Here is a 27,909-nt window from a genome sequence, read left to right as displayed (position 1 = left end):
AAATCTTTAATGGATATACACAATAGCAATGATTTATTCATAATACTGGTTTATGGTAACAGTTTATCACAAGCAAGATACAATTTAACTTTATGCAAAATGGAACACAAATCAAATCCTCAGATACATCAGTCATTTTAAATTGTTTTAATCATTTGATTTCAGCTTAATTTAATTAATTCACCAACGAATGCTAGACACGTATTGATGTAATTTAAAAACTGCATCAATACATGTCAAGTGAATTAAGTGACAAGGTTATTCTCTCAGTAAAGTCATTATTCAAACAGACAAAGACTGGGTGGTAATGCTATTAGACACTTTTTCAAACAGTACCAGTCAAATAGTAAAAAGGGGGAAAAATGACATCTGTGTGTAATTGAAGTAGTTCTAAAATGTAACTTGAGAGCAAATAAAATATTGAGTGCAACTAAAATGCACAAAAATGTAGAGGTAATATTGTGCTTATTTTTTAAAGTTAGAATTTAAATTAGATCACCTAAATATCTTAAGTGTCAACCACTTTAAATAACATTTGATGGTCATATTAAGTTTATAGTGTTGATTTTAAACAAATCAAATTCAAAATGTTTTAGATTAATCTTCCTCTAGAAACACTATAACTATAAAAGATTGCATTTTTCCAGGTCCTGGTGATCCCAACAAAAGTCCAATTTCTGTGGTTTCTCCTAGATCTTTCAAGCATTTATCATTTTCAAAAACCTATCTAGGCTTGTGAAGTTCTTAGTTTTAATGGAATATTGGCAATATGGGAAATGTAAGAAAGCAACACTGAGCAATAAGGCCTCAATGTCAGGAATGTTTATGCAATACAAATATAAAACTTAAAATGTATTTGCATGCAGTGTGGCATTGAATAAGGCAGCAATAGATGTAAAATAAAATACATCACTTTTCTATTGGAACTGTACTTCACTTTTCTGCTTGCCATTATCACGGGCTGTGAGCTCCCATCAATCACTGCCAATTAAATAAGATTATATAAACATTTCAACAGTGGTTCAATAAAAATACCATTTCAGGGTGTTTTGCACTTACACATAAATATAAAGTATATTTTAGTAGAACCCAACCAATATATCGGTCTGACCATTATTTGACTTCATGTCACTGGTCTAAAAGTTAAGATTTTAGTAAAAAATGTTTAATTAAATGTTGTCCTATAGAAACTTTAGTCAAAGCCACGTTTTTCAAATTGATCCAAAATGTTTGCATTTTTTGACAATTTCGTTCAAACATCGGCAAACAGTGGGCTAAGACTCTCTATATTTAACTCTGTAGTTAACCTTTAGTTAGCCTTTATGCCCAACAAAGTGAATAACTGTAAACATACTGCAGTCCCACTCAAATGTGGTGTGCTTGTACAACACTTGTATATTTTATATCAACTTGTGAATGGTTACATCTTTAGTATCCAGTGTTCATATCACTAAAAGACCATTCTGACATTCTCATCTCAACAGTCAGACTCTGCCTCTTAAAGGGCAACTTTACCGATTTTTAACATGAATCCAAATCATTCTATTGTGGAAAAATGTGTAAAATGGCACTTTTCGGCATGGTTTATACGAACTGACAGCCATGTAACCAGAGTTCTGAACACAGAACACTTTAGGAAGCATGATTTATACTCAACACCACGGCAGTGTTGTGCACCTAAAATAGCAGATCTACAAGCTCACAACATGTCGCGGACGTGACACGTTGTGAGCTTGTAGCTATTTTCAGTGCACGACGCCCACACACAAGTATAACCCAAGCGGTATGTCACATTTTGTTCGACAGGGTGTACCTCTCACAATAGAACGATGGCATTCAGATTAGAAATCAGCAAAGTTGCAGTTCAAAGTCACGCCAAATACATCAGCTAGTTTGTTTCCATGTCAAACTCTACCATAAAGGAGGCATGTCATTTGTGACACGCCAACTTTTGTGGGAATGGGATTTTACAGCAACACTTGGACTCCTGCAATAGTGTCAGTCTACTGTAGTTATTACGGTAAAAGTGGGTGGAGTAGAGGGACAAGGCTGGTAGGAAACTCAGAGCAGTACACATCTACGCCTTTTCTTAGGTTCAGGGGGCTCCAGTGCCGCCAGTATGGCCTCATCAAACACATTCTTTAATCCTTTCTGTGGAAACAAAACATTCACATTCAAAAACAGTACTACCTCTCAGAAATCATTGGTGAACACGGCCAGGGAATAGATAGATTAAAATTCCACTTGGACTGGAGCAGAGGACTGAGAATGTCCCTTTATTCAAATTAACAGTACAAGATTCCCCCATAACCATCAACTTGTCTGTGTATAAGGACAAGTGCTAATGGAAAACGTTCATCTGGCAAGGGAAAAACAAGAATGGATCTAGAAATACAGACAGGATATAGAATAAAACCTGATTTATACTTAGTTGTGAAATAGCAGATCTACAAGATCTGTTGTGCTGTCATGCACCAACAAATGCCAATCTACAAGCCCACATCAGCAAGCTTGTAGATCTGCTATTTCCGGTGTGTGACACCCCCGCACACAACTAAGTATAACTTTGGCTTAATAGCTTCGTAAGGACACAAACAAAATAGTATAACCCGGAGTTAATAACAGAATTAAAAAATGAAAATACATCTACTATGCACAACCAAATGTAAACGTTTATTCATACTTCATCGCACAACTCTCCGTGCGACAAAAATGAAGTACCCTACTATTCTACATCATTATATCACCAAGTGACAAAGTATAAATTAAGCCGGTATTGAGAACAGAGAGATGAAAAGTAAAGATTGGCACGGTTATGATAAAGGACAAGGCAGCATGGGCGAATTGAGATTAGACCGAGTTCAAACAAAAGCAGACATGAACAGAAGATGGAGTGTTAATAGGCATACATTTCAGATGGGCATTGTGATTATTTCGGTGACAAAAAGACATTTCTTTACTGTGAATAAGCAGCAGACAAGAGGCAAAGCGATACTGAAGGAGACATCAGAACAGACAGCACTTTCTCTTTCTCTGAGTTTCAGGGGGCTCTAAAGCGGCTAGGATAGCCTCATCGAAAACGTTCTTCAGTCCCCGCTACAGTAGGAGAAAAGGGGGAGGAGATAGGTGAACAACACTGGAGTTAGAGGCCAAGTCGGAAGGAGTTAGAAAAGAAGACAGCCAGAGCACACCGTCAATGTCAGACGGGTGGAAACCTTTCATGTCCCAAACACAAAAAAAATAACCTGTGTTCCAATGGATACAATGTAGTTATTTAGTCACAAGCTCGTTAAAACTTTATTGGTTAAATATGAATAAAACCCAAAGAAAGAACTAACCCCTTTCAAGCTGGTGTCCCTATACTGGCCATGTCACTATAAGTGAAACTATAAAAAGAATATTCCAAATATTTTCCAAAATAGCAAAATATGGAGATAAGGTTTCTGCCCCAGTGACCAGTTTTTTAGCAGGGTGAAGCTGGCAGCATACTTCAGCAGATTCTCTTTTAAGGGGCCAAAATTGTTTTATACGCGGCTCCGCTTTGCGTGCTGAATGTTAGACCATGCATTGTATCCTTCGGTCAGTTCAAAGGAATGCTCCAGAACACCGTGATCGGTCCTGCTTCAATTGATCTATTTTACTGATGGTTGTTCTATATAAAGTTCCTTTGTAATTTATAATGGTGTTTGATGTATTGTTTTTTTACTGTATTTTGTGTATTGTAACCTCGGCTACATTGAAAATGAGGGCTTGCACTCAACTGTATTTCCGAGTATAAATAAAGGTGATGATGATACAGTGCTGGAACCGTGATTTTTGACACCTGGATCTCCACTCTTTGTTGCTCCTTCATTTCTAATCAATCACACATTATGAGCGGCAATGTTTGGCTAGTTAGAACATCTTGGCAAGAACTGCCAATAGAACTTTTGGCTTTTCTCTTTGTTTCCCTTGTTCCCTCTTTGAAACCCTTGTTTCTACAAGAAGTACAGTATGCTGCAGGCAGCATTCATGCAATTATATAATAGTGCTGGGCGATATGGACAAAATCTAATGTTTTTTTTAATTTTTACCAAATACCTTAATATCAATATTGTGACAAACTGACAATATTATTTATTCTTCAGTTTTTCCAAAAATGTCTAAACTAGCTGATCAAATAGCCGATCTACCGCTCACAACACATTGTAATCAAAAGGGGATGCTTTGTGAACTTGTACATCAGCTATTTCTGTAATTATTTGAATATAGGGCCTAGGTTATTAAAACCAGGAAAAGAGAATATAATATAGAAAATCCTTGAACCTTTTCTAGTCTCTCATCATCATCATATCGATATAATATCAATACATTGCCCAGCTCTACTGTCTAACATTCATATGACACAAACATACCTCACCAACAATGTCAAATGGGATTCGATTTGTTGAATTGAAGGTCTTACCTGTGTCAGAGCTGAACACTCAACGTATTTGACAGCCTTAAGGTCCCGGGCCAGCTTCTCTGCTGTCTCAGGGGTGATGGGTTTCTGCTTGTTCTTGGCCAGCTTCTCCACTGTGGAGGGATCATCCCGCAGGTCTATCTGGGTTCCTACCAACAGGAAGGGGGTCTTGGGACAGTGGTGAGTTATTTCAGGAACCCACTGTTGAAAGACAGAGGCACAAATATTGTTAATTAAAGATGATTTATTCATTTATTGAAACCGCAATCACAGCAATGGGGCAGGGTTTGACAGCATGGAGCATTGCAACCGCCAAACACCGCACAGGTGCATGTCATTTACCCGGCTATGAGCTCTAATAAGGGGCATGCATGGACAGTAACAGTACCATGACCCGCCTGGACGTCACCTCACTCAGACCACAAAGTAAAATAACAAGGCAGAATAGAGCTTCTGTTACTGCATTGCCTTTGTCTCCCTCAAATGTCTACATTAAACGTGCACCACTGCCCTCTAGTGTCTAGAATAATGAATCATAGCTCTGTGTGGAACAGAGTGACAGGTGCATGTGCAATGGTTGGTACTTGGTACCTGCTAATGTAATCACACATTGCATTTTTTTTGAGAATTAATTAAGATTGGACCTTTGATAAAATAAAAGTACACAAAAAAGGAATTTCTTCTCTTTTTTTGGCATCTATCCATGTCCCCAATATGACCACGGATATGCTCCAAAAGGGTGAAAAACACATTTTTCATTTCAGCTCATCTTGAATGCCCTTGAGAGAACAAAGTTATTTTTACATTTGACAGAGGACAGTTGGTACATTAAGCAGCAGCAGCAAGGCAGGTTAATCATCAAACATATGGATGGGCAGCAGCTTAAAGGGACAGACGATTGGAGTGAACTGATGGAACAGGCGTTATCAAAATTAATCCAGGATTAACATATTTTAGGCATGACACAATAAGAAAATTCATCTATTTACATTGTTGTACTCAAACAACTGGTTTAGTGATGTATAACGGAAATATCTTTAATGCTATTTACAACAAGACAATACTTGTCTTTGTTCCATATAATACAATGAAAAGATGTGTTTTTACTGCTGGGCAAAAAAGGGTTTTTCAAATGAAGTACCGCTTTACTCCCAGACTTGCAGACTGCAGACTTGCAAAGAAAATAATTCCAAGGCACTCCGTACGTCTTTGATGAAAAAATATAAAGGATTTATTTTGAGCAAGGCAACAATATGACCAACGTGTATCGACCTAGAATGTCTTGCAGGGTCTGTCTGGTATTATGCAATTTTGTCTCTCTGTCTGGGTTCAGATAACTTGAGCATTTACTATTACCATTTACCATTTTATGACCTTATTTTAGAATAACTTAGTCAAAATTAAATCACATGGCATTAATTGTATAATCTATAGAACAATTGACATTAATCAATTATGAAAATGATTGTTATAATAATCATATAGGCCTACAAATAATCAAATGGTAACATGATATTTTCGTGGAATGTTAACCCCAACAATAGATTTCATGTTGGTTAACCAATTAACACTTACAGCGCTAGCAATTATTGACAAATTATGATATAATTCACGCCAGCATTTTCAGCTCTTATTTTGAAGAGCTAAAAATCTAAACCGGATGTTGTGAACTTATGTTGGGTTGTGTGACGATGCTGTATGTTCCATGCACATGCATCACTTTTCCACAGGGACACGCCCCCCCTTATCTAGATTGAGTGGCAAAACATTAACACTTCCCCCCCCCATTCACAAGTTAATTGATTGTAGAACAGCTTCCCACCCAATAGAGGGTATGCGCGTGACATCATCATCAAACCCGGAAGTTATGCAGGAATGCCTACTGAGTGGCAAAAACTACTTTCTGGCCATGACAGTCCATACATCCAATCAGAAAAGTCCTATCTGATTGCATTAAACAACATTAAACAATGTTAAACTCACTTTTGTATCAAAAGTTCTCCAATGCTGAAAACCAAATTAAATGTATCTTAATGCTGACCTATAGTGACAATGATACTGATGGAACAACTTTTCCATCTTGTTGCTACTCTGCTTGTCTAGTGCAATACCCTGTTTTTTGTTGTTGTGTTTTGTTTGTTTTCTTTTTTTCTTTTCTGTTAATTACCTTGTATTGACTGTATACTTGTGGACCCTCTCGAAAACGAGATATTGTATCTCAAGGGGTATTCCAAATAAAGAATTTAAATCACTTCGCCTGTTGCTTTGCCACTCGATGTGCCATTCACTTTAAGCATGCGCATACCCTCTATAACGAGTTACATGAGTTACGTTTTCATTGTTTAATTCGCATTGTTTTATACGTTTTAAGTCTTACGGGGTTTCCATCAGACAGAGTGGGATAGATGACGTGTTTTGATTACGTCATCGGAAAAACATCCATCGCACTGGCATGCAAAGGGTTCTGGGAAATTGAGGCTTAATGTATTCCAATGGCAGCGGTGGCGTGCAGTGGGCGCGTTCCTCCTCCGCTTTGTTGTTGTGATCGCCACTTTGGATTATTTTTCAACACTACGACAAGCAACTACACCATTTTAAAGCAGATTCTCATGAAAAGGAACGATGATGACGGCGCGGTCCAATTCCGCAGTCAAACTGTTAAAGGTATATTCACTTAATTCAAATATCACTTATTTTTTCTTATTTTTTGGATAATCCTCCCTACTATAAAGTGTGCTGACCATATAAGGAGTTCCTCCCTGTCCCCAGTGAGCCCCTGGAGTCAAAAAACCCTAGTTTCGGTTTGGGCTTTGGGTGGCAAAGCTTTCATCCAATCAGGATGAGAGGGGCCTTCCTCCAATCATGATCGAATGGGGTGGGCCTTGGTGCACGTGCTGTTGGTCTGTTGTGTCCCCCCCCACTGTAGTGCGTGCATGTGCACATCTTGTTACCGGGTGGACCGGTTTTTTTTTCCAAATCACCCAAATCACTGAATGCTCCTTTAAGCAGCATGGAGCATTGGAGTTTGGAAGCGCTTGTTGGAACTCACTCAACAGTTCTGCGTACCACATAATGCAGGAGGCAGCAGGACATTGCGTTATTGAAAACGAGCGCTTCCAAACTGATACTTGTAAAAAATAATCACCTGCACGGAAGTTCTTGACATAAAGTATCTCATAACATGTCTATGGTGGATTTTTATGAAACAAAAACGTTGCAGATAGAAAGACGATAATTCAAGCTTTCCGTACAGCTGCAATGTTGGTGAGTTTAACATCATTAGATGTATGAGCTGTCAAGTCCTTTTTAGCCACTAAGTAGGCGTTCCCGCATAACTTCCAGGTACGATGATGTCACTCACATAGCCTCTCACAGTGAGCTTATACTGTATCTGCTATTTTAGAAAAGTCTTGAAAGTGTTTGAACATCATTTAGAATTACGAAAAACGTTTGAGAACTACTGATTTGGAAGGCAATTTGTAGACTCGGCCTCAGGTCTTTAATGGGCTAATAACCTGGAGGACAGGTGAACAGAATGGACCAACCTTCTCTTTGACGTTCTCAAAGGAGGAGGGTGAAACCACGGAGAAACAGACCAGGAACACATCTGTCTGAGGATAGCTCAGTGGTCGTAACCTGTCATAGTCCTCCTGGCCTGGCAACAGAACAGCAATAACAACATGTCACAAACTGGCAAAAACATTTTTTTTCTTCCAGATGACAGTAAAGTGACAATTTAAGGACTTTTAGGACGTTTTTAATGCCTAAAGAAAGTAGAAATGACGATTACTCAAAAGTAATCAACAAACTACTGTATAATATAAAAACTGGTAAAACGTGGTCAAATTGTCAAATAATAAAAGAAAGAGGAAAACATTGTAAAAATTGCCGATCTACAAGCTCCCAATGCCTCGCATTGCGAGGCGTTGTGACCTTGTATATCTGATTTGGCATTTTATTTTAAATGTGAATTTCCTTTCAATTGTTTGAATTTCTCTTTGTTGAAATCTTTCACCCATAATGACATGTCCAAAATAGGGACAACGGATTGAAAAAAGTGGTTAAAGCCCGTTTTATACCTCGTTGCCGATCTAGAAGCTCACAATGTGTCATGCATTATTTTCACTCTTTACGAAGTATACGAAGTATATATAACTAAACCTAAGTACAGTATGAATCAAGACGTGATAAAGAGTCTTACCTGCTGTATCAAATAATCCTAGGGTGTAGGGTTCACCACCAATCATTACAGTTACTGCATAGTTATCAAACACCTGGAATCAAACAATGACAAAGAAGGAATGACAGTTAACACTAACGTTCACTCACTAAACTGTAATTAATCAAAAATAAATGTTACGATTAAAGGGTTTCCTTAATATTTTGTTAGTGTTTCACAGGTCAACAAAACTGTCCACAAGTACTGTACTTGTCGTTAATTTACTTGAGTTAAATTAACACTGTTTATTATTTTTTTATGGCATACTTTTGAGTGCAAAGGGATATTTTGTGTACTCACTGTTGGTACATATTCAGAGGGGAATTTGTTGGTTGTGTATGAAATCAATAGACAGGTTTTTCCCACGGCTCCGTCTCCAACCACAACACATTTGATAGTCTGCATGTCTGCGTTTACAAGACCTGATGGAGAGAACACACAATTGCCATTATGTTCTCAGCTGAGTCAAGTAAGTCACATCACATTCCGTTGCTGCCTGTCAGGCAGAAACCTTGTATGTCCATAATTAAACTTTTTATGTTTATCATAAATGTCCTACTTTGTCACAAGCTTGTCGCACAAAAATATCGATCTACAAGCTCAGAAGCTTGCAGCTCTGCAGATTTTTGACATTTTAAAGTGAAAGCGTGTCTGTAACAGGGGGTTGACGCTAAGGTCTCAGAGACACTTGCCCACTTACCTGCAAGTACAGGTCATGTTCTACTTGCCCAAAGGTCATGCCCACTTGCAAATTGTTCACTACAAAATCAATGTAACACTTTTACTTTCTGGGGGTGTGTGCGCGATAAAAATAAAGTAGCATTCATAGCTCAATATTATAATTATGCCAAATAACTACTTCATAGCTATGAATATAACTATGGGTGTGGCAACAGTGAAAACAGCACATTATAGGTAAACAGTGCTCTTCATTTCCATTCCACAGACCAGTAGACAGAGCGCTCGGGCCACGTTCAGGTGTTTAGACAGAGATATCATGTTGTGTTTATAGACGATAGCCTGTGACTTAATAACTACATTGGATCCATTTCCTGAAAAGGACATACAAGGTTTCCTCCAGATGATGCATTTGTATAGGACATTTTACACACAGCCAACTAGTGCTTCTCATTTAACCCATTCAGGCCTGACGTCGAAATTAAAAAAAAAAAAGGTTTTCTAAATCATGACAATTTTCTGAAATTTTTGAGGCACATTTTAACGATTTTTCAAAAATAGCAGACCTACAAGCTCGTAGCGCGCCACTCGGTGGCGTGCTATGAGCTTGTAGATCTGCTAAATTATAACATAATGTTTAAAACACCAAAAGGGGTTCCCGCCCAAAATGGGTTAAAAGATACGGATTAAAAAATGTATACGTTTATGCATTTCATACATACAAACTACACTAACAGTATAAACAACATCATAATTGCGACGGTAGGTCGCAGATTACTATGAAAACCCGTCCTTCCGTCAGTCAGGTCACGCCTCCATATATGGTTGTCAGCCCATCACGCCTCGTGACACACGCCACCGCACCATATTTGGTGACGCTCCATACATGGCCATCTCCATATATGGTCAACGCTCCATATATGCAGATTGCGACACTGACCTAATCAAACCCTGGATAGCCATACATGGAGAAAACTGGATCATCACCTAGATCTGAATATATGGAGCTGGCCTGTTTTGACATTCCATATGTTGATCTGACCTCATCAAACCATGTACACTCAAGACACGCTCCATATATGGCCAGACCTCATCAAACCCTGTACTGTACACTCAAGACACTGCCCCCGCTACCACCCTTAGATCTCCATATATGGAGGTAACCTCTTCTGACATTCCATATGTTGATCTGACCTCATCAAACCCTGTACACTCAAGACACGCTGAGGCTCCATATATGGCCAGTACAGAATTCATTCCATATGTTGATCTGACCCCCCCATGCCAAAGCGCCAACGCTCGCCCAGCAGTCTGCCCTGGATGCACACTTCTCGCCCTCAGGGCGTCTTACTGGTGTATATATGTTTGTACAGGACTTTAAGAGATTTATAAAGTCCTAAAAGAATAAAACAAGAAATATATAATTTGAACATCATAATCACCGGTTATCATTATCAAGTCTCTGGGATTTAAGTAGTGATTGACAGTTTGCATTAATCCACACATTCCCAAAATGCAGCACTTTAGTTAGTACCCCACCCAACAAATAACTGTCTCTCTCTCTCTCACACACACACACACACAGGCCTGTGAAAATAAGCAGGCTGCTCTGACAGATTATATGTAGTTTCAGGCAGTTTAGTGGTCCCAAAGAATTGGACCATGGTGACAGTGACCAACTGACCATCTTCACCACATGCAGATGTTACTGTAGCTACAGTTATAGTGTCTGATTATATGAGAGATGTGATTATTGATTACTGATTAACCGACTGCTTTATTATAGGCACAATAAGTAGTGATTGTCACAACACTTCATCACTGTGCTCTGCTCTGCTGCCTGTCACATCTAATAACCAATTATGTTTGCTTTACCAGCAGCTGCCTTTATCAGCCGAGCAATTCACGAATGGATCAATCAATCACTGTCACATGATCTACAATCTTCATCCATAAACCCATCATCTATCATTTTCTTCTTCCACAGTGAAGCTAATGCTAGCGGCTAGCTAAATACTGTAGCAAGACAGTTTAACATCAACACGAGCTTGCCGACTACTACCGTTCAGCCTTTAGTTGTGAACCCCCGGCTAAGACGCATTGTAAATAAGAAGGTGAATTGTACGTGTAGTATTGATGGTAGGTTATTGATTATACAGTTTACAGTACCTGATGTGATGTGTGTTTTTTGTTTTTTCTCTAGCCGGGCGTTGGCAGCAGCAGTTTGAGGCGGTGACGTCAACCTCTAGTGTTTCTTCTTCTTGTCGTTTATTTCCGGCAGAACAGTGGCGCAGTACTGCCACTGCCCCCTATAGTCCAAAAGGGTACAGGCACGTTCAGGATTCATCAGACCATACCATAGAGTCGGATACCTCTACACTGTATAGGTATACAGTATAAGACTCAGACCTATACAGAGCAGGGTCTATCTATTTAAAAAATATCTCTCTTCTCTTCTCTTCTCTTCTCTTCTCTTCTCTTCTCTTCTCTTCTCTTCTCTTCTCTTCTCTTCTCTTCTCTTCTCTTCTCTTCTCCTCTTCTCTTCTCTTCTCTTCTCTTCTCTTCTCTTCTCTTCTCTTCTCTTCTCTTCTCTTCTCTTCTCTTCTCTTCTCTTCTCTTCTGGTGGTCCCGTCCCTCTATTCTATCCGGGCATAACATATTTTCAAATGGGAGGTGCGTGGCCCAATACGTGTCAATTTAGGGGTTTTAGACCAGTGCTTCACTTCAGAGCAAAGTGGGGTCCTTTACTGAAATTGGAACAAATTATCCGTGGTCACTGACAGACAACCCCCTCCAATATACTGTATAACATCTCCCCCTACTGGTGGACTTCATCATAGCATTGAAGATAACACTAGGGCTAAAAAACAAACAAAACACAAACATGATTAGGATATATGACTGTTGATTTTAGAGCTACTTGATTGATTGATTGATTGATTGAAGAATTTATTAACAGTTTGCAGAATTACAGTACATTTCAAGCACAAACTCAATACAAAGGCTGTTAACTGTGAGTGGACGACCCAATTAAGCATTACACTTGTTTCCAACAGGGTCCACCATGTTCAAATCATCAAAACATTTAGAGACGTACAAATAGACACTTCTATAGACAGAACAGGAATTCATCAAAAAGGAGGTGAAAAGGGAAAAGAAATATATACAGTGAGGGGAAAAAAAGGGGGGGGGGCGGGGGGGGATTCAGATTTTACGGGGGCCAGTTTCGAATTGCAGCCATCCGTAGGTGCCCTTTGAGAGCGGTTTTGAAGGAGTCAAGGGATTCGCATGTCTTAATGACAGTTGGTAGGGCGTTCCACATTTTGGTGGCATAGGAGCGAAAATAATTTAGTCCCTTGTTTGAGCCGAATCTGGGTTGTACATGGTTCGTTGCACTCCCTCTGGTGTTGTGGGTGTGGACTTCGTTAACATTAAGGAAGTATCTAGACAGGTACATGGGTATCTTGGTGGTGTATCGAATCTTGTGGACCAGACCCATTGCAAGTTGCTGTACTCTGTCGTCGACCCTAAGCCATTCCAGCCTGTCGAAGTGGGCAGGGGTGAGGTGGGTTCGGGGGGCTAGATCAAGTAGGAGCCTGACCAGTTTGTTTTGGGAAGTCTGGAGCCTGGTTTTAAGGGCCTTTGAGGTGCTGTGGTACCAGGAGGTGCATGCATAGTCAAAGAAACCCTGTACAAGGGCTCCTGTTAAGGTCTTCAAGGTGTTTTTGTTGACCAGTGAGGAGATCCTGTAGAGGAATCTTGTTCTATGGTTGACTTTTTTGATTACGTTGGTGGCCATTTTATCACCGGAAAGATTAGCCTCCAGGATGGAACCTAGGTAGGTAATTTCATCTTTACGTGTGATAACATTGTCACCCACTCTAACCAAGAAGCCATTTGCCTTGCTGAGATTACTAATAGAGCCAAAGAGAATGGATTCAGTTTTACCCAGGTGTAAAGATAGTTTGTTATCAGCGAGCCAGGTGCAGATTCTACCGAGTTCAGAGCTGAGGGCATTTTCAACCTGCAGTTTGTCCCTGTCCGAGACCAGCAGTGCTGAGTCATCTGCGAACAGGAACAAGTTGCAGTCACAGGCTGAAGTCATGTCGTTTACATATATTAGGAACAGTAGAGGCCCTAGTATGCTTCCTTGTGGAACGCCACAGCTCACTGGGAGGGGGGGGGACAGTGTTCCGTTCACTTCCACCATCTGTTCTCTTAAAGGGATATCATGCTGTCCGTCGTCAATTTGTTGACAGTGATGCACATCATTTAATTAATTTTATCAAATTAATTTTGTTATGAGAATTCAACTTTAATAACTTTAACTTGGCGAGACATGGTAGGTGAAATCATGAATTTCCCTTTTTTTTTTTTTTTTTGCTATTTTGCTTCCTAAACATGTTTTCTTCCAAACTAAAGCAAAATAAACATTCAAAACACAGATTTAGATGTTTATTTTAGTAGTTTATTTTAGCCAATGACAGCTCGTTTTGCCCTCTCAATTTTCATGATTGGTTGTTGGTACAAAGGAAGTGACCATATTTTGATCAAACCACAGTCAGCTCGAGGTCCAGAGTACCTTTCCAATGATATATGGCATTATATGTTGTTGCCAAGATTTGGATGAGATATTTTGTCTCAAAATAGTGGCTTCAAATAAAATGTTTTGGAATTTTACAATACAAATACCTGGGACAAAGAATCTCCACTTCAGTTGCACTCACATACACCAAACTTTCCAGTCTTATTCATAACTATATTCTGCAGATATTTACAGATGGGTTTGTTGATATATCATTCACAGCCTGATTTACATATCATTTTATACCTAAAACCCTATCAACATTGGGTTTTTTATGCCTGTTGACACTATTTACTGATTTGTGGAGTGATAATTAGAGATATCTAAAATCCCTTCTGTAATTTTCTTTGTCTCTAATATGTCAACAAAATTAAACAATCATTTTGAACCTGGCTTTATCCGATCTTCAGATTTATCGTCCCGAAATGTATGCAAATTAGCGCATATAATGCCTAATTTGCAAATTTAAACATATCATTTCAGAAATAATTCCTGTACACCAATTTGACGATGATCCTGCAATCTGTAAAGACCCATATATATCCATTTTACCCACCATATAAGCTAAGTGATTGAAATGCTAGCCTATACAACCAATTGTTGAGCTATAATGATGAGAACAAAATATAATATAAACGCCAATATGGATTCACTAGAGTTCGTCTTTTATTTTTGTATTCTCTGTTTTGTTTTTGTGGGAGGGAAGGGGGTGTCTTTTCTAATTTAGTACCCTATGCAGCTAACATCAGCTATAATGTTAAAATCTGGCTTTGTTAGGACCTCCTAGGACTCCTAAGCAGAATAGAAATAGGACAAGTCACAAGAGTAATGACAAAATAATACAAATGTGCATGAAACAATTGTAGGCTTATAGTCAAACATCTGCAGATCTGCTGTATCTTTGAGGTCCACTTAAAATTCATAAACTATTTAACACAGAGCAAAAACCTTACTAAATACAGAAATACAGAAACCAGTTAGCCTATTAGTAAAACACAAATTCATAAAATGTCTTCATTCGCTTTTTCAACCTGCTGTTGACGTGCCCATAAACAGCCATACTCCATGTTTATCCAATATACAACCCTAAACTGGTCTTTCTGTTATCTGGGGGACACCCCACTCCTCCCCACCCCGAAACCCCCACCCCAATCATGTGGGACCCCACAGAAACCAACTCTCTGAGGTATTTACCATCTGAAAGCTGATGTGAGGATGAACTGGGAAGACTGGATCCAGATGAAAACTCTCTATACAGTACATCATGGTGTGACCAACCCAGCCTCCACAATAAGATATATCCATCTTTGTTGCTGGTAGGCTATAAATGCTTTCATTTTCCCTTGTGAACTTTGTGTGCACACAACGACGACGTGATTCCTTGCTAAAGGCTACTAGGAATCAATCATGGATGCTCAGAAGCTGTTGGAAACCCTGCAGGAGCTGGAGGATGAGGACATAGCGTCATTCAAGTGGCAACTGCGACAGCCTAAAAACTTTGTAGGCGACTTGAAGCCACTAAAAGTTTTCGCCTTGGGGAATGCTAAAAATAGGGAGAGTCTAGTCAGTCTGATTATAGGGAAATACACGAATGATGCTCAGGAGATTGTGATGAAGGCTTTGAAGAAGATCGACAAGGATGATCTAGCAGACATGTTGGCAAATATACCCAAAGCCTCAGGTGTGGAAAGACCTCAGAGTACCCAGGCAACAGCCTCAGGTGTGGAAAGACCTCAGAGTACCCAGGCAACAGCCTCAGATGTGGAAAGACCTCAGAGTACCCAGGCAACAGCCTCAGGTGTAGAAAGACCTCAGAGTACCCAGGCAACAGGTATGGACGCACCTGGTAAAACTGCAGATGTGCAGTACACGTTGAACAGCAAACCTACAGGTCTCTGTGTGATCATGCACAATGAGAACTTTAAGAATCCCAAAGCTAATCGACATGGAACAGACAAGGATGCTGGTGATTTGGCACGTACATTCAGCTGGCTGGGTTTCAGGGTGTTGATGTGTAAAGACCAAACCAAGAGCCAAATGGAGGAGTCACTGAAACGCTTCTCTTCGAAGGACCTCACTGGGCTGCAGGGGTCCAGTGTTAAGGAATGGTCCGGCTGGGCGTTCACTGACCTAAATGATGTTCCACAGCACGGAGATGCCTTTGTTTGCTGCATTATGAGTCACGGAAATGAGGGTTGTGTTAAAGGAACAGATATGGGGTCCGTCTACATTAAAGACATAACTACGGCTTTCAATGGACAGAACTGCAGCGTCCTTCTGAACATGCCCAAAGTGTTCTTCATTCAGGCCTGCCAGGGTAACGCCATTCAGTCTGGCATCGCAGCAGACAACATCCCAGAACTTCAAGAGGACGCTCCAGTGGTCAAGCTGCTGCTCATTCCTGTGGATGCAGATTTCCTGGTCTCCATGTCCACCGTGGAGAATTGTGTGTCATTTAGAGACCCAAACGATGGGACCTGGTTCATGCAGTCTGTGTGTAAACAGCTAAAAGAAGGCTGTCGCAGCGGTGATGACCTCTGCACCATTCTACTTCGGGTCAACAATGAGGTGAGCCAGAAGGTGGGATGGATAAAGAATACGGAAGCAATTCAGATGCCCGAGTTTAAGAAGGTCACACTGAGGAAAAGGCTGGTGTTTTCACCAGTGTTCAAATGTGACTAGATTTGATCGAAGGACTGCCATTGGATTTTTTTGAATTTTCGTTTTTTCATGTCATATGAAAGCAGGGAATCATAGCTTCAAATTGACATATTGGTTGTTCAGTTTGACCCACCAGTTTTGGAGATATAGAAAAATGTCTTGCAGGAGTAGTGGAAAAAAGACCAAGCAGAGAAAATGGACTTCTAAGCTTTAGTTCAGTGATCTGTGACTTTAGGGGGCGCTGTTTTCCCTTCATTCCTCCATTAGTCAACCAGCAGTGTTGCCATGTCTGCTTATTATAATTAGTTGGCCTTGTTTCTAAAGAAAAATAATGCATAGGCCTACTGTACCAATTTTATAATCATTTATAACCTGTTAATAAAAATGTATTTGACAAAAATAAAGTGTAGTTGATTATTTGGGCTTGTTTTTAAAGTGTAGTTTATTATGGAGAGTTGGTAACCAAGTGGACCCTTATTAGATCTTTAACTATCAACTGTAAAAAGAAACCTTAAAAAAGGTCAATTTTGTTTCATTTTACACTCTCAAGATATACATAATTGTTAAACATCTGCATTACGTAATTTACAATAAGTCTACACAATAGAGAATGTTGTTATCTTGATCGTTTGCCTGTTATCTCTCCTTTTTTAAATAGGCTACTGTATTTATTTGGCCTTTTGTAGTATGAAAAATCACACCCGTGTGAACTGAGTGGTGTAAGGTCTTATATAGACTGATCAGCTGTGGTCTGACGTAATGTCTGACGTAATGAAATCACACCCGGGTGAACTGGGTGACCGTAGCAACCATGCTCATTTTTTGAGCACAGACAGACAGACAGACAGACTAACAAAGCCAGTTGTAGGAGTGGTTTACACCACTCAAAAAGGGAAAATAACAGTGGCAGATAAATTAGGCCTATGTAAATGTTCCAGATGAGTACAAATAAAAGAGCTATATGAATGCAATAAAAAACAAACAAAAAAAACAGTAACCAAAAGACAACAGGACAGTTTGCTCTCAAACCCTCCCAGCACAAATTGTGCCCTCTTGGCTCTTCTCTTAATTCCTCTGTTTCATTAGCCTGTTATTATTATTATTTGTCTGCAGACCCCCATCTGAAAATAATTTATGCCAGACACAAGATTTGTGTTGTTTGTATGCATGTAGATCGGCTATTTTCACTTATTTTGGGCTTGTTTTCATATACCGGGTTGCTTAATGATTCCAAAATACCCCAAACACTGAGTGCATTCGCACAGCACAAAACATATATTTGGCTAATAATGAATGTCCTGTGTAAAAATGATGCTGTTAAACAGGCATTTTTATATATCAGCCCTAAAGATACATTTAAATAAATATCAAACTGTATTATGTACTAATACATGGGAATGGGATAAATGTGGGTTAGAGCATGTCTTGTGAAACTATGAGTGGGGTACATTTTTTGGATGTACTGAATGTAATCTGTATGCTTTTATTGGCGGAACCAGTGTATATGAATAGTTGTAACTAATGTAAGAAAAGCATATAATTCAATAAAGATTATACAATTATAATTATTGTCTTTGCAACTACATACATAATTGTGTCCCACCTCTCTGAAGGATGACGGTTACTTCTTTGTCAACAATAAAATGTTTAATCCTGAAAAAAAAAAAAAAAAAAAATGTCTTCATTCATGTTGCAAAGGAATAATAAGCGTATTGGCTATAATCTTCCGAATACTACATATAAAAAATATTACAATAAGTTACATGAAATAGGGGATGAAGAAATATGTTTGAAAAATTATATAAAATCAATAAAATCAAATAATAGTGTGATGTAATATTACAAAAGATGGACAGACAGACAGACAGTGAAGATGGAGATCACACACGACACCAGTACGGGTAGAGTCGTCACTATGCCGAAGTCATCCCTACGATGAAGACACCTTCATCCTTATCTTTTTTTTACGTACGGACAGACAGATAGATAACTTTACTTATTGCAAGTCGCTCTGGACAAGAGCGTCTGCTAAATGCAATGATGATACGATATATAAATAGATAGATAACCTGACAAAACTTGAAGTTGTGTCACTTGCACCAGTACTTTGTGTAGTCCCTGTAGTGAGTATCATAGTGGCAGGAAATTGTCACAGAACCCCCTGCTCCTGCTGTCACCAGTGCTGGAGCAGAGAGCTGAGCTGAACCCGCTTCCAACCTCATTAGTATGAGCAGATTGAGGAACGGAGCTACAAAATGCACAAAAACAACATTTCACCAACATCAAAGGATACAAATTCAAGCATTCCTCTATTCTGCCATTAGGGAGCTATTTCAAATCCCTAACAAAATTCCCTCATTACCTTTGAGGAAGCTCATGTGAAGCCCACATATCTTCATGATGTGGATGTGAAGGAGCCTACAGAAAACTATTTACAGTATACTGTAATAAAAGGGACCCCACTCCTTCAACCTTTCCTAGTCTTGAGCAACGCTGTGGGACTTAGATGTGTGTGTGTGTGTGTGTGTGTGTGTTTGTGTTTGTGTGTGTGTGTGTGTGTGTGTGTGTGTGTGTGTGTGTGTGTGTGTGTGTGTGTGTGTGTGTGTGTGTGCGCGCGCAAGCGCGCTGGATATGAGTCATGAGAACACAATCTTGTTTCAGTTGATGTAAACAACAGAAGTAGGCCTATTAGACAGGATTCTAAGTAAATAAAACAAGTAAACGAACATAGGCTGTCATTCATCAAATCAAATGTCACCTATTCCTGCATTTCTAGAACATACCCTTATGTTCCTAACTCTAACTAACTCCAACCGTAACCCCAACCCTATTCCTAAAGCTTGAGACTGCACCATTCTGTCCAGTTTCAGGCTTAACATGCAGCTCTCTAGCTGCACATTATAACTTTTAATAGCGCTAATGAATGTGTTACTGGATAAGGATAACACTGGTTTAGGTCCCCAGACATTGCAATGATACACTGTTTTCATAATTCTCTCTGGTCTAGTCTGAGACTCTGAGTGCTGTGAAGGATTGAGAATGTTCAACCACTAATTATTTCTGCTACACTCCGAGAGGTTGACATTGTACTCATGTGTGTACCTTTTACTCTTTGTAGAAAACAGGCGTTCAACACTACGTGTTGTCATTGGCAGTGTAGTGCGATCCGCTCGGGACTGGGAGGGTATGATACCGTTACGTCATGTTGTAGTCATTGTTTTGTAGTGAAAACTTCCTTTCCATCAAACCCGGAAGAATAACAATAAAAGCGTGCCTCGTTCTCTCGTAGCCTGCAGATTTTATTGGGAAACATCGGTTTGAGGGAAAGGAAGTTCCAGATTGATGGTTCCGGCCTGATGACTACAAAACCATGGCTATAACATGATATGACGTACCGTTATCATCCAATTCTGACCGGATCATAAACCCGAAAAGGATGCTGCCCAGGCTATACATACACCAATGTTAAATTGCTGTGCAGCAATTTAACCCTGACCCTTTGTATAGTCGACAGGCAGGAACAATCAAACGGAACTTCCTTTTCCCTCAAACCGATTTTTCTCAATAAAAGCTACAGGCTACGAGAGCTTTTATTGTTATTCTTCTGGTTTGAGGGAAAAGGAAGTTCCGTTTGATTGTTCCTGCCTGTCGACTACAAAACAATACTACAACATGACGTAACGATATCATCCGCTCCAGACCGGTTCACACGGCACTTTTGGAACAGAGACCCGGCTTTCCTCTGAGGTGGAAAGCCTGGTGAGGCGAGGTTATAAATGCACAATGTCTCTGTGTGTACGTTTGTACGTCTGTAATCCACGTAACTCGAGAACCGTTCACCCCACCGACTTCAAATTGGACACACGTGTTCCACACCACCACAGAGAGTGCAGTGCCCGGCCTTGAGTCAGTGGGATACATTGTCCTGAACCAGCACAAAAGCCTCTACCCAGGCTCTGGATAGGGCCCACATTAGCCAATTGATCACATCTGATCACCCCTAGATCTCCATATATGGAGCTGGCCTGTTCTGACATCACAATGATGTTCTGACATCTGCATAGACTCCATATGTGGGCATGCCTGACAAAGAACTCCATAGTATATGGGCAAAAAAGGGACCCAGACATAACTAGAAATGCACTCTGTCGAGCTACCAACTTGCGATTTGCATACAAGTAGGCCTACAGTAGGACATGTAAGGCCTACTTGTGTGCAAGCAGAGCACGCCATGAGGTGCGCTCACCACTGCTGGACTGGTACGACTGCTTTTCTGAGTCCTAGAGCTCTCTGCTGTCTGGGTATGACTGATTCTCTGAGTCCTAGAGCTCTCTGCTATTCTAAATCCTTTAGACCCGTTATTGACCTTATAGGCTACCAACCTTGAAACGGGCACCGCTCTAGTAGCATAAAAGATGCCAACATACAGTATATGAAAAAGAACAAATCACACTGACAGACTGTTTACTGTAGTTCTGAAAGTTCAACCTCGTTCAACATGGCATCAATATTTTGCACATGTCATTCTCCTAAAAATGTCAAAAAATGATGTTCAAAATTGTAATGACAATATAGTGTAGCCTCGGCTGGCCTACAAATACAATAGCATATCTACAAACTCATGTTATGAACTGTATGGTGCTAAAATTGTTAACTTATATCTCCTATGACCTGAAACGAGAAACAACGATTTATACTATAGTCACAAGGATGCATGAGACCACATAATGTCCTGTTCTAATGGCTCAACTCCCACATGATCATATGAAAAACTTGGCCCGTTTAGTGAGAGGAATAGTTCATAGGCCAGGGTATTCACAATTACCAGGTGGAGTGTCGTCTGCCATAAGAGGAAAGTGTGTCTTACATGGAATATCTTTGTATTGTAAGCACTGTATCCATGCTCCTGGAAATAATTTATGTGAGAGATCAACTGTACTACTAGGCAGTCCACTGCCTGCATGTGTGAGTATGTTGATCTCTCAAAAGTGTGTTGTCAAAACACACATATTACTACTACTACTCTTTTGTCTATCTCTGGCAGACATGTGATCAAGATGAATCAGGCTGTTGAAATAAATAAACATTAGCATCCCTTGGATGGGGCTAATACTACCAGAATGGTTATGTCTCTTGGGTGATCGCACAGTGCTGCCACAGGGGGTCACCAAGGCACAACATGCATTATTGACTGCAGGTCTTATTACTGCAGCCAAAACATGTTTTCTTCCAAACTAAAGCAAAATAAACATTCAAAACACAGATTTAGATGTTTATTTTAGTAGTTTATTTTAGCCAATGACAGCTCGTTTTGCTGGGTGAAAATCCACCCTCTCAATTTTCATGATTTGTTGTTGGTACAAAGGAAGTGACCATATTTGGATCAAACCACAGTCAGCTCGAGGTCCAGAGTACCTTTCCAATGATATATGGCATTATATGTTGTTGCCAAGATTTGGATGAGATATTTTGTCTCAAAATAGTGGCTTCAAATAAAATGTTTTGGAATTTTACAGTACAATTCTTTAAAGGCTGTTTACTCAAAATGAGTTTTCCTCATACCTGGGACAAAGAATCTCCACTTCAGTTGCACTCACATACACCAAACTTTCCAGTCTTATTCATAACTATATTCTGCAGATATTTACAGATGGGTTTGTTGATATATCATTCACAGCCTGATTTACATCACATTTTATACCTAAAACCCTATACAAATTGTGTTTTTTTCTTTTTTTCCCCTTTTTTTCTGATTTGTGGAGTGATAATTAGAGATATCTAAAATCCCTTCTGTAATTTTCTTTGTCTCTAATATGTCAACAAAATGAAACAATCATTTTGAACCTGGCTTTATCCGATCTTCAGATTTATCGTCCCGAAATGTATGCAAATTAGCGCATATAATGCCTAATTTGTAAATTTAAACATATAATTTCAGAAATAATTCCTGTACACCAATTTGACGATGATCCTGCAATCTGTAAAGACCCATATATATCAATTTTACCCACCATCTAAGCTAAGTGATTGAAATGCTAGCCTATACAACCAATTGTTGAGCTATAATGATGAGAACAAAATATAATACAAGTAAGACGCGCAAACGCGGGAAGCGAACGCAGCTCGTAAATTGCAATAACAACAATTAGAATAAATTACGTACTTAAGGTTTTTTTTAAGTTAAGTTTTTTTAAATTAAATCTTTTTTCAAGTTATTTTTTTAGTGTGTGTATGTGTGCGTGCGTGCGTGTTTCTTTTTTAGGTTTTTTTTTAAAAAGTTTTTTCTTTAAGTAATTTTTTTAGGTTAAGTGTTTTTTTAAGTTAAGTTTTTTGTGTGTGTGCGTTTTTCCTTTTTAATATTTTTTTTTTAGTTAAGTTTTTTTTTAAGTAAATTTTTTTTTAAGTTAAGTTTTTTGTGTGTGTGCGTTTTTCCTTTTTTTTTTTTTTTTTTAAGTTAAGTTTTTTTTTAAGTTAAGTTTTTTGTGTGTGTGCGTTTTTCCTTTTTAAGTTTTTTTTTAAGTTACGTTTTTTTTTAAGTTAAGTTTTTTTTTAAGTTAAGTTTTTTTTTAAGTTAAGTTTTTTGTGTGTGTGTGTGTGTGTGTGTGCGTGCGTGCGTGCGTGCGTGCGTGCGTGTGTGTGTGTGTGTGCGTGCGTGCATGTGTGTGTGTGTTTTTGTGTGTGATACAGCTGCTCCCTCTGGTGGTGGGCGGGTGGTGTTACAGCGTGACACACAGACACACACACAGACACACACACACACAGACGTGATCTGCTGGGTCTCATAGTAAATGCTCACTGCGTTCGCAATCACTGCGTTCGCAATAAACGCCAATATGGATTCACTAGAGTTCGTCTTTCTACCTTTTATTTTTGTATTCTCTGTTTTGTTTTTGTGGGAGGGAAGGGGGTGTCTTTTCTAATTTAGTACCCTATGCAGCTAACATCAGCTATAATGTTAAATTCTGGCTTTGTTAGGACCTCCTAGGACTCCTAAGCAGAATAGAAATAGGACAAGTCACAAGAGTAATGACAAAATAATACAAATGTGCATGAAACAATTGTAGGCTTATAGTCAAACATCTGCAGATCTGCTGTATCTTTGAGGTCCACTTAAAATTCATAAACTATTTAACACAGAGCAAAAACCTTACTAAATACAGAAATACAGAAACCAGTTAGCCTATTAGTAAAACACAAATTTATAAAATGTCTTCATTCGCTTTTTCAACCTGCTGTTGACGTGCCCATAAACAACCATACTCCATGTTTATCCAATATACAACCCTAAACTGGTCTTTCCTATAGTGAACTGTTATCTGGGGGACACCCCACTCCTCCCCACCCCAATCATGTGGGACCCCACAGAAACCAACTCTCAGACAGTGAAGATGTCCCTGTGAAGAAGTCTGGAGATCACACACGACACCATGCAGTACGGGTAGAGTCGTCACTATGCCGAAGTCATCCCTACGATCTTTTTTTTATATGTTTTTTTTTTGTGGCTTTCGCCTTTATTTTATATATTTTATGGAGGGACAGACAGTAGGCTGACAGGAAATGGGGAGAGAGATGGGGGGAGACATGCAGTGAGGGCCGTCGGGATCGGGAGTCGAACCCGCGGCACAAGGTGCCAAGGTGCCTGGACCACTGAGCCATGGCCCAGGCCCATCCTTATCTTTTTTGATGAAGCTTCTGTCTCTGCGTCTCGGCTTTGTGGTTCTCACCACCACCTAGATGGACGGACGGATGGACGTACGGACAGACAGATAGATAACTTTACTTATTGCAAGTCGCTCTGGACAAGAGCGTCTGCTAAATGCAATGATGATACGATATATAAATAGATAGATAACCTGACAAAACTTGAAGTTGTGTCACTTGCACCAGTACTTTGTGTAGTCCCTGTAGTGAGTATCATAGTGGCAGGAAATTGTCACAGAACCCCCTGCTCCTGCTGTCACCAGTGCTGGAGCAGAGAGCTGAGCTGAACCCGCTTCCAACCTCATTAGTATGAGCAGATTGAGGAACGGAGCTACAAAATGCACAAAAACAACATTTCACCAACATCAAAGGATACAAATTCAAGCATTCCTCTATTCTGCCATTAGGGAGCTATTTCAAATCCCTAACAAAATGCCCTCATTACCTTTGAGGAAGCTCATGTGAAGCCCACATATCTTCATGATGTGGATGTGAAGGAGCCTACAGAAAACTATTTACAGTATACTGTAATAAAAGGGACCACACTCCTTCCCCTTTCCTAGTCTTGAGCAACGCTGTGGGACTTAGATGTGTGTGTGTGTGTGTGTGTGTGTGTGTGTGTGTGTGTGTGTGTGTGTGTGTGTGTGTGTGTGTGTGTGTGTGTGTGTGTGTGTGTGTGTGTGTGTGTGTGTGTGTGTGTGTGTGTGTGTGCGCTGGATATGAGTCATGAGAACACAATCTTGTTTCAGTTGATGTAAACAACCTATTAGACAGGATTCTAAGTAAATAAAACAAGTAAACAAACATAGGCTGTCATTCATTCATCAAATCAAATGTCACCTATTCCTGCATTTCTAGAACATACCCTTATGTTCCTAACTCTAACTAACTCCAACCGTATCCCCAACCCTATTCCTAACCCTAAAGCTTGCGACTGCACCATTCTGTCCAGTTTCAGGCTTAACATGCAGCTCTCTAGCTGCACATTATAACTTTTAATAGCGCTAATGAATGTGTTACTGGATAAGGATAACACTGGTTTAGGTCCCCAGACAATGATGCAATGATACACTGTTTTCATTATTCTCTCTGGTCTAGTCTGAGACTCTGAGTGCTGTGAAGGATTGAGAATGTTCAACCACTAATTATTTCTGCTACACTCCGAGAGGTTGACATTGTACTCATGTGTGTACCTTTTACTCTTTGTACACTAGAAAACAGGCGTTCAACACTACGTGTTGTCATTGGCAGTGTAGTGCGATCCGCTCGGGACTGGGAGGGTATGATACCGTTACGTCATGTTGTAGTCATTGTTTTGTAGTGATCAGGCCGGAACCATCAATCTGGAACTTCCTTTCCCTCAAACCCGGAAGAATAACAATAAAAGCGTGCCTCGTTCTCTCGTAGCCTGCAGATTTTATTGGGAAACATCGGTATGACATACTGTTATCATCCAATCCTGACCGGATCATAAACCCGAAAAGGATGCTGCATGGATACATACACCAATGTTAAATTGCTGTGCAGCAATTTAACCCTGACTGCAGAATGTACCTTAAATCTTAGAGCTTAGTTGCTAACTAAGTTTACTTTGAAAATGATTTTAAAACACTGAAATTCATGCAAGAGAAGTTCCACAATTTAAGATGAACAGCTAGAGTCAACATAGCAGACTAGTTATGGTAACATTTGATAGCTAGCTACAGTAGCAACTTGCATCATTCCAATAGTCCAGTGCCCAACAGACACCACCGTAGAGGCCCTCTCTAGTACCTATAAATGGCAAATGCACTAGCCTGGGCACCCTTTCATTTCGGGTATACGATCCGGTCGGGAGCGGTTGATATCGTTACGTGACGTCATGTTGTAGTATTGTTTTGTATAGTCGACAGGCAGGAACAATCAAACGGAACTTCCTTTTCCCTCAAACCGATTTTTCTCAATAAAAGCTACAGGCTACGAGAGCTTTTATTGTTATTCTTCTGGTTTGAGGGAAAAGGAAGTTCCGTTTGATTGTTCCTGCCTGTCGACTACAAAACAATACTACAACATGACGTAACGATATCATCCGCTCCAGACCGGTTCACACGGCACTTTTGGAACAGAGACCCGGCTTTCCTCTGAGGTGGAAAGCCTGGTGAGGCGAGGTTATAAATGCACAATGTCTCTGTGTGTACGTTTGTACGTCTGTAATCCACGTAACTCGAGAACCGTTCACCCCACCGACTTCAAATTGGACACACGTGTTCCACACCACCACAGAGAGTGCAGTGCCCGGCCTTGAGTCAGTGGGATACATTGTCCTGAACCAGCACAAAAGCCTCTACCCAGGCTCTGGATAGGGCCCACATTAGCCAATTGATCACATCTGATCACCCCTAGATCTCCATATATGGAGCTGGCCTGTTCTGACATCACAATGATGTTCTGACATCTGCATAGACTCCATATTTGGGCATGCCTGACAAAGAACTCCATAGTATATGGGCAAAAAAGGGACACAGACATAACTAGAAATGCACTCTGTCGAGCTACCAACTTGCGATTTGCATACAAGTAGGCCTACAGTAGGACATGTAATGGCCTACTTGTGTGCAAGCAGAGCACGCCATGAGGTGCGCTCACCACTGCTGGACTGGTACGACTGCTTCTCTGAGTCCTAGAGCTCTCTGCTATTCTAAATCCTTTAGACCCGTTATTGACCTTATAGGCTACCAACCTTGAAACGGGCACCGCTCTAGTAGCATAAAAGATGCCAACATACAGTATATGAAAAAGAACAAATCACACTGACAGACTGTTTACTGTAGTTCTGAAAGTTCAACCTCGTTCAACGTGGCATCAATATTTTGCACATGTCATTCTCCTAAAAATGATGTTCAAAATTGTAATGACAATATAGTGTAGCCTCGGCTAGCCTACAAATACAATAGCATATCTACAAACTCATGTTATGAACTGTATGGTGCTAAAATTGTTAACTTATATCTCCTATGACCTGAAACGAGAAACAACGATTTATACTATAGTCACAAGGATGCATGAGACCACATAATGTCCTGTTCTAATGGCTCAACTCCCACATGATCATATGAAAAACTTGGCCCGTTTAGTGAGAGGAATAGTTCATAGGGTATTCACAATTACCAGGTGGAGTGTCGTCTGCCATAAGAGGAAAGTGTGTCTTACATGGAACATCTTTGTATTGTAAGCACTGTATCCATGCTCCTGGAAATAATTTATGTGAGAGATCAACTGTACTACCAGGCAGTCCACTGCCTGCATGTGTGAGTATGTTGATCTCTCAAAAGTGTGTTGTCAAAACACACATATTACTACTACTACTCTTTTGTCTATCTCTGGCAGACATGTGATCAAGATGAATCAGGCTGTTGAAATAAATAAACATTGGGTGTAATAAATAGCCAATATCCAAACAAGCTTGTAGATCACTATTTTCAGTGAAGACATAGAGGTGGAGTATAGACCCCTGGGGGACTACTCCAGTCAACGAAGGGTTTAAGTAGCTGAACTAAAGTAAAACCTCTTCTTCTTTTCCAGCCTCTGTGACATTTCCTCAATGTTTTGTAATTGCAGAGAGACACCGTGGGAACAAACAGGCAG

General features: G+C 39.9%; 2 protein-coding genes across 4 annotated transcripts; one reads left to right on the top strand and one right to left on the bottom strand.

The window, feature by feature from the left end:
* Positions 1 to 1,375: 1,375 nt before the first annotated feature.
* On the bottom strand, positions 1,376 to 11,639 carry LOC306935531 (cell division control protein 42 homolog). Of its 3 annotated transcripts, XM_079518633.1 has the most exons (7): positions 11,508 to 11,639; positions 8,961 to 9,082; positions 8,643 to 8,715; positions 7,987 to 8,096; positions 4,445 to 4,642; positions 2,961 to 3,096; positions 1,376 to 2,151 (listed from the first exon to the last, which is right to left on the bottom strand). In XM_079518633.1, the coding sequence occupies exons 2-6, from the start codon at positions 9,063 to 9,065 to the stop codon at positions 3,007 to 3,009; spliced, it is 576 nt and encodes a 191-aa protein (XP_079374759.1). In that variant the 5' UTR covers positions 9,066 to 9,082; positions 11,508 to 11,639; the 3' UTR covers positions 1,376 to 2,151; positions 2,961 to 3,006. The 3 variants fall into 3 exon arrangements, with proteins under 3 accessions (XP_079374759.1, XP_079374760.1, XP_079374758.1); XM_079518634.1 differs by lacking the exon at positions 2,961 to 3,096; XM_079518632.1 differs by lacking the exon at positions 1,376 to 2,151 and having other exon boundaries at positions 2,239 to 3,096.
* Positions 11,640 to 15,828: 4,189 nt separating this feature from the next.
* On the top strand, positions 15,829 to 16,605 carry LOC306933032 (caspase-8-like; the record flags this gene model as incomplete). Its single annotated transcript, XM_079515011.1, has 1 exon — positions 15,829 to 16,605. The coding sequence occupies one exon, from the start codon at positions 15,829 to 15,831 to the stop codon at positions 16,603 to 16,605; it is 777 nt and encodes a 258-aa protein (XP_079371137.1).
* Positions 16,606 to 27,909: the final 11,304 nt, after the last annotated feature.

Source organism: Electrona antarctica (assembly GCF_951216825.1).
Source record: "Electrona antarctica genome assembly, chromosome: 2".
NCBI classification, from domain to species: Eukaryota; Metazoa; Chordata; class Actinopteri; order Myctophiformes; family Myctophidae; genus Electrona; species Electrona antarctica.
This window is presented reverse-complemented; position numbering and strand designations above follow the sequence as displayed.